General features: G+C 38.1%; 1 protein-coding gene across 7 annotated transcripts in view; it reads left to right on the top strand.

The window, feature by feature from the left end:
* The window catches only part of SLC4A4 (solute carrier family 4 member 4), a 349,367-nt gene that overhangs the window by 151,568 nt on the left and 184,669 nt on the right, over positions 1-13,130 (top strand). For 6 of the 7 annotated variants that reach the window (XM_045789287.2, XM_087864096.1, XM_045789312.2 and 3 more), the window contains one exon: positions 6,200-6,379. In XM_045789287.2, coding sequence (XP_045645243.2) covers positions 6,200-6,379 — 180 coding nt within the window. The remainder of the gene's footprint in view (positions 1-6,199; positions 6,380-13,130) is intronic. The other variant, XM_087864093.1, reaches the window with a different exon arrangement.

Here is a 13,130-nt window from a genome sequence, read left to right as displayed (position 1 = left end):
GCAAAATATTTAGTAATGTATCGTTGGGCATTTAAGTTGCCTTCAGGTTTTTATTGTAAGGAATAGAAGTGAACATTTTTGTTACACTTTTGTGAAATTGTTTGCTTTTTTAGTACAGATTTCTAATGGTGAAATATCCAAAGAGTTTGAACATATTAAAGGGTTTTGTTTATGTTACTTGCTGAATGGCCTTCGAGAAAGGTTGTGCTAGTTATTACCATCATTGTCAGGATATGGGGCTCCCTGTGGCACCCCCCTTCACATCACTGCTCGTTTACATTTTGCTACTTTGATAGATTTACAAAATCTCATAATTGGTGATATTTATATAAATTTGCTTAAACTGCCTTTGTTAGTCCCGAAGTTTAATCTTTCTTTGGCGTTGTATTTCTTTTACAAATGTTTGTCACTTTTGGCCATTTTTTGTTGCATGAACACCATTCTGTGGGTTTGCAGCACTTCTGGCTATATCTTTTTTTTTTTTTTTTGGTCTAGAGCTTACTTTTTTTTTTTGTTTTTTTTTTGACCCTTTTATTTGCCCTTTTATTAAAAACATAAAATAATCAGACTATGCTTTCCCCTGGTTTGTTAAACCCAAGAATGTACCTATAGTCCAACCCTTTTAACAGAACCTTTAAAAATAAATTTTATATGGTATTTGTCTTTCTTTGACTTATTTTGCTTAGTGTTATATAGTCTCACTCCATCCACATCAATGCAAAGGGCAAAATTTCATTCTTATTGAAGGCTGAGTAATATTCCATTATATATATATCCCCCATAACTTCTTCATGCATTCATCAAAGGACATTTGGGTTCTTTTCATAATTTGCCTATTATTGATAATGTTGCTATAAACATTGGGGCACATGTGCCCCTTTTTTTTTTTTAATGATTTTTTTTTTTTTAAAGATTTTATTTATTTATTCGACAGAGATAGAGACAGCCAGCGAGAGAGGGAACACAAGCAGGGGGAGTGGGAGAAGAAGAAGCAGGCTCATAGCGGAGGAGCCTGATGTGGGGCTCGATCCCAGAACAGTGGGATCACGCCCTGAGCCGAAGGCAGAGGCTTAACCGCTGTGCCACCCAGGCGCCCCTAATGATTTTTTATTATATTATGTTAGTCACCATACAGTGCATCCCCGGTTTCCGATGTAAGGCTCGATGATTCATTAGTCGTGTATAACACCCAGTGCACCATGCAATACGTGCCCTCCTTACTACCCATCACCGGTCTATCCCATTCCCCCACCCCCTCTGAGGTCCTCAGTTTGTTTCTCATCGTCCATAGTCTCTCATGTTTCATTCCCCCTTCTGATTACCCCCCTTTCTTTATCCCTTTCTTCCCCTACCGATCATCCTAGTTCTTATGTTCCATAGATGAGAGAAAACATATGATAGTTGTCTTTCTCTGCTTGACTTATTTCACTTAGCATTATCTCCTCCAGTGCCGTCCATGTTGTAGCAAATGTTGAGAACTCGTTCTTTCTGATAGCTGAGTAATATTCCATTGTATATATGGACCACAACTTCTTAATCCAGTCATCTGTTGAAGGGCATCTCGGCTCCTTCCACGATTTAGCTATTGTGGACATTGCTGCTATGAACATTGGGGTGCATATGGCCCTTCTCTTCACTACGTCTGTATCTTTGGGGTAAACACCCAGTAGTGCAATGGCTGGATCATAGGGTAGCTCAATTTTTAACTTTTTAAGGGACCTCCACACTGTTTTCCAGAGTGGCTGTACCAACTTGCATTCCCACCAACAATGTAGGAGGGATCCCCTTTCTCCACATCCTCTCCAACAATTGTTGTCTCTTGCCTTGTCTATTTTTGCCATTCTAACTGGCGTAAGGTGATATCTCAGTGTGGTTTTGATTTGAATTTCCTTGATGGCTAATGATTTTGAACATTTTTTCATGTGTCTTAGCCATTTGTATGTCTTCATTGGAAAAGTGTCTGTTCATATCTTCTGCCCATTTTTTGATTTGTTTATTTGTTTCTCGTGTATTGAGTTTGAGAAGTTCTTTGTAGATCTTGGATACCAGTCCTTTATCTGTAGTGTCATTTGCAAATATATTCTCCCATTCCGTGGGCTGCCTCTTAGTTTTTCTGACTGTTTCCTTGGCTGTGCAGAAACTTTTAATCTTGATGAAGTCCCATAAATTCATTTTATCTTTTGTTTCTCTTGCCTTTGGGGATGTGTCATGAAAAAGGTTGCTGTGGCTGATGTCGTAGAGGTTGTTGCCTATGTTCTCCTCTAGAATTTTGATGGATTCCTGTCTCACATCGAGGTCTTTCATCCATTTGGAGTTTATTTTTGTGTATGGTGTGAGATAGTGGTCAAGTTTCATTCTCTTGCATGTAGCTGTCCAATTTTCCCAGCACCATTTATTGAAGAGACTGTCTTTTTCCCACCGGATGTTTTTTCCTGCTTTATCAAATATTAGTTGCCCAAAGAGCCGAGGGTCCATTTCTGGGCTCTCTATTCTGTTCCATTGGTCTATGTGTCTGTTTTTGTGCCAGTACCATGCTGTCTTTGTGATCACAGCTTTGTAGTACAGCTCGAAATCCGGCATTGTGATGCCCCCAGCTTTGTTTTTCCTTTTCAACAGTTCCTTGGCGATTCGGGGCCTTTTCTGTTTCCATACAAATTTAAGGACTATTTGTTCCAGTTCTTTGAAAAATGTCCTCGGTATTTTGATCGGGATAGCATTGAAAGTGTAGATTGCTCTGGGTAGCATGGACATTTTAACTATGTTAATTCTTCCGATCCATGAGCATGGAATATCTTTCCATCTTTTTATGTCTTCCTCAATGTCTTTTAAGAGTGATTTATAGTTTCTAGAATAAAGGTCCTTTACGTCTCTGGTTAAGTTAATTCCAAGGTAACGTATGGTTTTTGGTGCTATTGTAAATGGGGTGGATTCCCTAATTTCTCTTTCTTCGGTCTCGTTATTCGTGTATAGAAATGCAAGTGATTTCTGAGCATTGATTTTGTATCCCGCCACGTTACTGAATTGCTCTATAACTTCTAATAGTTTGGGAGTGGCTTCTTTTGGGTTTTCCATATAGAGTATCATGTCATCTGCGAAGAGAGACATTTTGACTTCTTCCTTGCCGATTTGAATACCTTTGATCCCTTTTTGTCGTCTGATTGCTGTTGCAAGGACTTCTAGTACTATGTTGAATAATAGTGGCGAGAGTGGGCATCCTTGTCGTGTTCCTGATCTTAAGGGAAAGGCTTCCAGCTTTTCCCCATTGAGAATAATATTTGCAGTAGGCTTTTCATAGATGGCTTTTATGAGATTGAGAAATGTACCTTCTATTCCTACACTCTGAAGGGTTTTAATCAGGAAAGGATGCTGTATTTTGTCAAATGCTTGTTCAGCATCAATTGAGAGGATCATATGGTTCCTGAGTCTTTTCTTGTTGATATGATGCATCACGCTGATTGATTTGCGAATATTGAACCATGCTTGCATCCCAGGTATGAATCCCACTTGATCGTGATGGATAATCCTTTTAATGTACTGTTGGATTCTATTAGCAAGTATCTTGTTGAGGATTTTGGCGTCCATATTCATTAGGGAAATCGGTCTGTAATTCTCCTTTCTGAGGGGGTCTTTGCCCGGTTTGGGGATCAAGGTAATATTGGCCTCATAGAATGAGTTTGGTAGCTTTCCTTCTGTTTCTATTTTTTGAAATAGTAGAGCTTACTTTTTTTAATAAAGAAAAACTTTGTGTGATATGGAAAAAGATGTCAACTGTGAGTCAAAAACCAGGGGGAGTTGTGCCTCTAGCTGAGGGCAAGTCACCTCTTTTGTCTTTTGCCCTCTCTCTTCCCATCAGTACAAGAGCTTGCAAACTTGGTGTTTCCTGAGGTTTCTTTCGGCTCTGCTCTCTCCTACATTTGGCACATTCTCTCCCAATTGGTAGTGTTTGTGGGATTTTGAACACTGAAGGCTTAATTTCAGTGTAGCTGTGAAATGTTACTGCCCCCACTTTCCTTGAAAGGTTTTGTAGTTTGTGCTTTAAAAGATCGCTGTAATGTGGGCCATTTTATGGAAACTTAATGAAGGGCATAAGCCACACAGATGTCTTAACCTGTTCTAACCAGTGATTTCCAGGCATTAGTAACAGAGGGCCGGCTGTGCCTATGTACGCATAAGTTTGAGATTACAAGGGAAGGCAAGCATAGAGGGAGGCCCTGCCAGGAAGGGTAGATAAGGGAACACTTTAATCCGCAACCCTGGAATTAGAGTAGGAGCTTGATAACATGTGCTGCAGATATGTCGGGCTGTTTGTTAATTTTTATGGTTCTTCTGTAAAATGGACCTTCCACACTGAACAAGACTTCAAGGGAAAGGAGAAGAGTAGCACCTAATTATTTTACTGTGGAACAGAGGGTTAACTGTAATTATAGGATCAGTTCTGAGTGTTTCACTAAGAAGGGTTTGTGCAGTTAAAAACACTCAGAGCTAAAAGCCACTCGCAAACCAAAACATTCCTGAACTCTCCCTGCCTTGCCCAAGCTCCCCACCAAGTGGCCCAGTGTTATGTGACATTTATGGCCTCTGTGTAAGACATGTGACAGAAAATCCTGGATTCAGCCTCTGCTTGGCTTCCAAGTAGCTGCTTGTATACTATGTACGTTGTCAGCATCTAGCTATAGGCTGTCAGGCCAGTTCTTCGAGTGCTTCCTATTAAGATGGTCTTCCGGGAGTACAGTTATGGCCCAGCAGAGCCCCCGGAACATCTGTAACTTCTCTTAGGAGTTGTTATTATCCTACCAGTTCCCATCACATTTTTCATCAGACTTTTACAAGAGAAGAGCTTTTCTACCCATCTCCACTTTTTTTAAAAAAAGATTTATTTATTTGAGAGAGAGTGTGAGCATGAACGGAGGGGAGGGGCAGTAGAAGAGGGTAAGAATCTCAAGCAGACACCATGCTGAGCATGGAGCCTGACACAGGGCTCAGGCTCAGGACCCTGAGATCGTGACCTGAGCTGAAATCAAGAGTCAGACGCTTAACTGACTGAGCTACCCGGGTGCCCCTCTAATCTCCACTTTTGTATATTAGGAACTTTGCCCAAGGTGTGCTAGATGTACTCATATACCTGAAAAGGTAGGCATGGGAGCCACTCATTGTTCTGGTTCTATGCCAGAGACGAACGCTCCACATGCATACAATGAATGAGGTCATGTCCTGTCACTGCATATCTTGTATAGGTTCTGTGATGATTTGGCCAGAACCCTATTCTGGACAGAGGAAATGTCGACCTGTCATGTGACATTAGAGAAGGATGCACCAGGCTATGTTTATGCCATACTGTTGACATGCTGACTTGCGAGAAAGAGGATTTCTTCTTTTAGCAGAGCCACACATGGAGCAGTTTCTATGAAACACAGTTATCTTTTCCAATTAAAGCCATTCTAAAAACAAGAGCTAATAGAAATTGTAACTTTTTTGTAGTAAGACTAAAATTTTATATTAAATTCTGGTCAGTTTATATTTTACAATGATTAATGGAATATATTGAAAAGGCTTTTGTTGGATCCAAACAAGAAGAATAGCCTCCCTTTTTAGAAAAGATGAAGGCATAGATTTGTAGTTTAGTCTCTTTCATTGGATTAATTGATGTTCAAATAACCTGATATGAGGAACAGTATTGTTTTCCTTTCCTTTGTCCTATTTTAAGGAAAATATGTCATTGCAGAAGAATTTGGTAAAGTAGATCTAGAAATCAGTATTGTCACTACATTAAATTTTGCATATTCTCTTCAAGTTTTTTTATATCATTTATATTTCTGGCACACTTGCTATGATAGAGTACATGAAATTTTTTAATCTTTTTGCTTAATTGAAAAAATGTAAATTACTTATTGTGTTACTCATAGAAGAATGTGATTAATGTGAATTCACTATTAACTGGGATTTAAAAAAAAGGACAAGATGATTCTTCCTCTCCAAACATGTAATTCATAGTGGAATATTTATAACTTACTCATTAACACCAGAATCTCTGTCCTCTATCTTTACTCTTCATAGAAAGTGGGAAGTTGGAAATTTGGGAAATACCATATTGATAGTCAGTTTGAGGATGGTGTCCATAAAGTTGGGGTAAAAAATTAACTTTGTGATCTTGTGACTGAGTTTTGCTTTTTGTTTTTGTTTTTGTTTGTTTTTGTATCAGAGATGATTGTAGACCATCAGATTGAGACAGGCCTATTGAAACCTGACCTTAAGGATAAGGTGACCTACACTTTGCTCCGGAGGCACCGGCATCAAACCAAGAAGTCTAACCTTCGATCCCTGGCTGACATTGGGAAGACAGTCTCCAGTGCAAGTAGGATGTTTACCAACCCTGATAATGGTAATGCAGGGCCAAACAGCTGGCATGCTCTCTTACCTTTCTCACTCACCTTTACTCCACCTTGTGTCATCGGTTGTTTTTACCCCTCTTCATAGTTCCTCTTTCCTCAAGTTCATATGCCACAGCCATTTCCTAATGACACTTTTATCCAGTTGGGCAGGTTTGTAGTCCTGTTGGAGAGATTTCAGCAGTTACTGAGGCCGAAGATGCCAAGATGCCTTGCTTGCTCCCATATACGTCTAGTCTGAGTGACTGAGATGGTTTTGGTAATATCACTATGATGAAACAACTGAATATTTCGGAGGAGTCTTCAAACTTGTAGATTTTTGAGTAAATCAAGTAACATGCCTTTGACTTGGGGTGTGTCAGAATTAGGAGGGTAGACTGAGATATGATAAATGCTCTGAATTCTAGTATCATAAAGTGTTTGCTAAGTATGTGAGATGGTGTCTACTTTATGATCATTATTTATCCAAGTAAGGCTGAATAGTCCATTTATCACTTAATAAAGTCTAAGCCTACAAAAAGAAAAGAAAAAGAATCGTCTGCTCTTTTGTTATATGATAATGATGGGTAGATGTGGGAATAATTATTCAGGTGGGATACTACCCTTTTATACAGTAATAGGAAAGGTACTGTGTGTGATTTATATTCTGTTGCATTTAGCAGAGTTTTCTGTAAAGTAGCTATCTTTTGTATTATTGTTTTTGTTTCAAATACATTTCATGGTTGTGTATAATCTGAGAAGGGAGAAGCTAATTTCCAGAAAGTATGGAAAATGAAAGCATGACGGAAAGTGTAGCTAAACATTTGGCTGGTAGAACCCGGTCTCTCTCATCCCACCTTGGTCTTTTTGAGTACTAAGAGAAATGAATAGATAAGGGAGTGTCTAATTCATTGCCTTCATCTGTACTTTCAGAATAGCGTAAAATATTTTGCCATGGGGAAGGTGGACTAAATGAATTGTATAAACTGAATTCTAACTTAGCCACTCCATTTCTGGAAATTGAGTTTTCTGACTTAATATTAAAGCTAATGGTTGGCTGGAAGAGAACTTACTGTTAGCAAACTTTCTCTGGTGTATTTTTGAACCATTCCATTATTGTAGTTTCCTAATGAGTGTCTAGTCATTAAGTAGAGTCAAATGAAAAGTTCAGTTTTATTGAATGACTTATACGTTGATTTAACTGCTACCATAAATTTTTTAAAGAGCAAAGCAAGTTATAAATAAATAAGTAAAACAAGTGCTCTTTATAAAAAACATTCACAAAAAGAAGAATCTAATTTAGAATATTCCTACTACATTACCTGCCATATTGCTGCTGACTGGAAATGTGTTATTTTTTGTATATTTTTTTTGCTTCTTTTTTCAATTGTAATTTTGAAGAGCTTAATGGCTGGAAATGTTATGGGATGAACAGTGGGTTACAACTGATGTCACAAATACTTCATTTTAAAAGCAGCCCTGTTTTTAAAATTATGGCAGCTAAAGTAAAAGTCTTGTCTTTTATGTTTTATTTCTTATCCTCTTCTTCATTTAAATGCAATTCCATGATTTGGAGATTAATTTTTTTTATCATGAAGTTAGTACTTATTGTTAAAGAAGCAAGAAAGTGCATTGTTTTCAAGTATTGCTGTATTTGCAAAGAGAAGTGGAATGGATATGGCAGGATGAGGGTGCCTTCCACCAGTCTAGTCTGAGCTTCCTTTTCATGAAGTGCAGGCAGAGTAGAAATTAAGAACAGATAGATCTTGGAGACAGTATTTTGTGTTTTAGGAGAAAGCATTTGGATGTGGAATACAACTGATATGTTGATATCATCCATCATTCAATCTTCTTTCTATCAGTAGATCTTTGTACTTGAGAGCAAAGTTGAAATTGCCTTTGTCATTCACCTTTCACTTGTGAAATGTTATATATGCTGGGTAGAAAGCAAATAGGGAGCTCAGTCAGTTCTTCCTGTCTAGCTCTTCAGCTGATCAGCTTACACCCTCAAGTGTGGAATATGATTAGGCCTTTTTAAACATGTTATTATTGGCCTTTGTGTTACCTAACTCCTTTTAAATATCCAGAGGCAAGATTTGACTTTGAGAGATTCCATGGTAATGACTTTAATGGGCCTCTAAGGTACATTATTATAAATTATTAGATGGCAAATTTTTGGTTTTCTAAAAGCACTTTTTCTTATTTGCAAGTTTATACAGTTACCTTTATATGTTAGGGTTTAATTACCTGATATCTTTAACAACTATGAAATGTTGTTAGAATAAATTTCTAAAACAAAGAATCATATGGTTGTGGCTACTATTTTAATAAATGGGAATCTTATATCTGTTATTGTTGGAGCTAGTTTCTAACATGGTATCCCCATGTAAAATCTAGATAAACTTGAGTTACTTTAGTCTTATGTTATAGGCGAGAAAATCGACATTGTTTTCTTTAGTTATGATAGCTACAGTGCAATTAATAGCTGAAATTTATGGAGAAACTTGGGAATTGGGATTTTTTTCATTTCCCAGTGGTATGCTGGAACTACTTCTATCTACTCACAAGAGCCAGTCAGGAACTTTGCAAGCCAGTTTCAAACAGCTTCCATTAAAAATTAAATTATGTGCACATACCATTAAATAATGATATTAAAAACAGAGGTAATTACTCAAAATTCATCATTTCCTACTTATTTTATTGCATTGTTCTGGAGTTTACACTCTTCATGTTGTTAGCATCTGTTGTGTATGTATGGTGGAAATACTACAAAATGGTGTGCAGTCACCTTTTCCCAACTCTGTTCAGTGACTTCATTTTGGTAACTTGACATAAGCCGTGGTGGTAGCATTCACAGCATAGAAATCAGCAAATTCAAATCAGAGCTTGATTTATTGTTTTGTCACTTGTCTATAGGCTTTAGAAAGTGATGGAGAAAAGGCTAATAGTGCAGATTGAATTTAAGTGCATAGTGTCTATGGCCATTGCCTAGTCAGTTTGAGCTCTTAATAAATTACCACAGACTGGGGGGCTTAAACAACAAGCATTTATTTCTCACAGTTCTGGAGACTGGGAGGTCCAAGATCAAGGTGCCACAGATTTGGTTCTTGGTGAAGGCCCTCTTCCTGGCTTGTAGATGGTTGTCTTTTCATTGTATCTTCACATGGCAGATGGAAATCCATCATCTTCCTTCTCTTTCTTTTCATAAGGGCATTAATCCCATTCATGAAGGCTCTATCCTCATGACCTAATTTCCTCCCGAAGCCCCCACCTCCTCCTATCACATTGGCTGGGAGAGTTAGGATTTCAACATATGAATATTGGGAGGATACAAACATTCAATCCATAACAGCTTTTAAAATGTGAAGAGCACAAAGAATCCTGTAAATACTTGGCTGGTATTCAAAAACTATTACCCAGTTTTAGCAAAGGAGTCACCCTCATGATTGAGGAATGAGTGAGGTCTGACATGTCTTCATTGTTTCACTTTTGTCCTACTTGTTAGCATATATGATAATGGATGTTCAACAAGGATGTTGCAACTATGTTTGGTTGCCAGTTGCAACCATAAGTTGGCTATTGCTAAAAGAGTTTGGTAAAAATTAACAAAAGCATTCATGAGAATCAACTGGCTATATGCAATTTACAATAGAGTATTACATATTTTATTATTACTTGTATGTGTGCTGCCTGTCCTTTATATCAGTAAAATTTACTACACAGACACACACAGACATACACACACACAGACACACATACACACAGACACACAGACACACACACACACACACACACACACACACACACACACACACATGCTTTTTCCCTGGAGAGCTGGTTTTCTCAAACATTTAGCAGCATACTCATTAACAGCTCACCATTGTCTCTCCATAGCTAAAGATTAACACTCATTTTTTAGGGTCCCGATATAGCTTTGGGTTCAAGATAATTTAGTGTTTTTAAAAAGAACTGAAAGCCATTTTTATTCGTAATAAATCAAGAAAGAATCAGGCTAGCTTCCAAGATGTTAATTATTGTGAAATTACTACTTGTCTGAGACATCTGTGAGTTCTGATGGACATGTCTGCCAGGTACTAAATTTTAGGCAAGTGCTATAATTTCCCAATATATTAATTGAGGCATTTCTATGGAGTTAGGGTTAGGTTTTCATTTCCTCTGGTGTTAGATTTTCCTTCACCCACTCTTTTTCTTACTATTATTTTAGCTTGAGCCATATGAAATTGCCATTTTGTAGGTAAAATAAAGTTTACTGTCAGCAATTTCATATAGTTCTACTTAATATATTGGTTTGAGATACTTAAATAATCTCTATTATTGTAGTTTACTATGAAAGAATAACTAACAAGCCTAGGAACATTCCTTGGTAGTATTTAAAAATCAAGGAAGATGTGTTTCATTTGCTCTTTATTAAGAAAGCAAAAGTAAAGTTTATACTTAATTGGTATGTATTCAAAATATTTAGTAAGATGTTTATGACAAAGTTACCTGATAACTGTTTTTAAAGAATCATGGTTTGTAGAATGATCTGATTTTTTTAAAGAATCACTTACCATTTAAATGGATACTTTTGATATGTAGTGTCTACGTTTATAAGGGGTGAATGAGACCCAATTCAAGGAGGAAGAACAACGAGGAACCTTGGTTTGAGTACTCACCTTGTACCACCTTTGTGGAAATTTGGGCAGTGCCATTATCAATTTGTCCCTGCTTTTCCCCCTCTGGCTTCTTCACTTTTTTACCCCTAGACTATCATGGAAATCTGTCCCTTACCCTCCACTGTCTGCAAATATCCATGCCCTTTACTCAAGTGACTTTGGTTATCCAATTAGACCTAGACTATGAATTTCATTTTTTTCCTAATCCGATTTCATGACCCCATTTTTCTTTAGTTTTTTTTTCTTTCAATAAAAAGCTAGAAAGGTAATTTAGCACTTAGTTCCATGGCTATAAAACAGAGATAATGAAAATTAAATGAGATAATATATGTAAAATGTTTAAAATGGTGACCGGCACATAGTAATCAAACAAATCACTCCACAGAGCACAATTAAGGGCAAAAAGTCTCATTTTGAGTAAGAGTGGTTTCTGGAGTGGTATTTGCTCTGCAGCTTATTATGTGGGAAGAGACTCATGGATATAGCACTGAGTTATTTCCTCTGCCCTCTGATAGTGGTAGCTAATACCAAATGGGATAAGAGAGAGGAGGAAGCCCTGCCCCATCATGGCCCCTTTTGAAGAGTCTTTCTTCCTCATTCATTTTACTCTTTGCTAAATGGCTGTCAGGGAAACCCCAAACCACGCTGAGAATCCGAGACTTACTAAAGCTGCTTCAGCAGTAGGTGAGGAGTGGGACAAGGTGGCTGCTGCAGAGCCAGGGTGGCTGGCCCGTGGGCCTCACAGTGCTTCCTCCATGTTTTTTTCCTGGTTGCACTGTGGCCTCTTCTCTATTGATGGGGATCAAAGGCTTGTTCCTGATTGAGCCCCTGGGTTTTATCTTCGGTTTTTTTTTCCCCCTGTCAGATATGAGAAATGTGATCTACTTGCTCCCACCACTTGTTGCCATCTCTTATTTTTCCTTGTTACCTACCAGGCTGGATGCTGCTTCCTTGCTAGCTTCTTCTGACAGTCACACACAACACCTTCAGATATTTTAAAACAGTGTCCTCTAGTGCTGTTACCTACAGTAATAGAGACTGTGGTTAGCAACACAGAACAAACAATGGAAAGAAATCAATTTTTTTGTTAATAGTAATTCTCAGCCCCATTGAAATGTAAGTGGGATTAGCTAGTTGCGTTGGATCTGATTTGAGATTAGGCGTAGTCAAGCTATTTGGTTTGGATGTTAGATCGAGCTGCCTGGATACTGGCACACAGTCCATCTGGCTGGGACCACCGCCAGGTTTGGCAGCTTTCTCAGTCCCTTTGGAAATGCTTTGCTTTTTGTCTGGGTTTTGAATTCTGGTTTACCCCAATTGTTTCTGGCAGGGTTGTTCAACTTTGTAGCTCCCCCTTCCCTGTATCCTTGAATTCAGACCTGGTCCCGGAAACAATGGGTAAGGCAGGTACTTCTCTAACTTCCCTCAGAGGTTCTGTTCCCCTGAAGCAGGCCATCATGTTTCTCCAGTTCTGAGATGGGTCAGTCAATGTTTTGTTTCTCAGGCTCACATCACCTTAAAATGAGAGTCCTCTTCCCAGGTGCCTTTCTGCATACAGTCAGCTCTCTCCCAAATCCAACAGCACACATCCATCTGTTTTGTTCAGGGCTCTAATTCTGCATTCATTTGCACAGCACAGATGAATGTCCTGGCCAGAACCCAGTGAATGATCATACTCTTCACAGCCTCAGATTAAATGAGCCAATCCATGGGAAGTTTCTAGAAAAGTGCCTCATTCCTTAAAAATAGTAACTTAATAATAGTAGTATTTCTAATTTATCTATCAGATACCACTCTTATTTCCTTTCTGTTCCCTAGGCAGGTGACTGATCTTCCAGATTTATAATGTTCAGATCTTTTTTTTAAAGATTTTATTTATTTATTTGATGTTCAGATCTTTAAATAAACAATAACACTTTTTTTTTTCCCCGAAGAGTCTTTTTCACCCAAGTATTTGTTAGTCTGTTCTGCTGTTTATGGCAATGAAGAGTCAGGCTTAAGAGATATAACACAAGTGAGTATTTCGTTTTTGACATTAAAGGCCTACTTTATAATATTCTTCTTGGAGACATGGTGCCGTCTTTTCTAA

This window comes from Ursus americanus, chromosome 8, assembly GCF_024610735.1.
Source record: "Ursus americanus isolate L20-20 chromosome 8, mUrsAme1.1.p, whole genome shotgun sequence".
Taxonomy (NCBI): domain Eukaryota; kingdom Metazoa; phylum Chordata; class Mammalia; order Carnivora; family Ursidae; genus Ursus; species Ursus americanus.
This window is presented reverse-complemented; position numbering and strand designations above follow the sequence as displayed.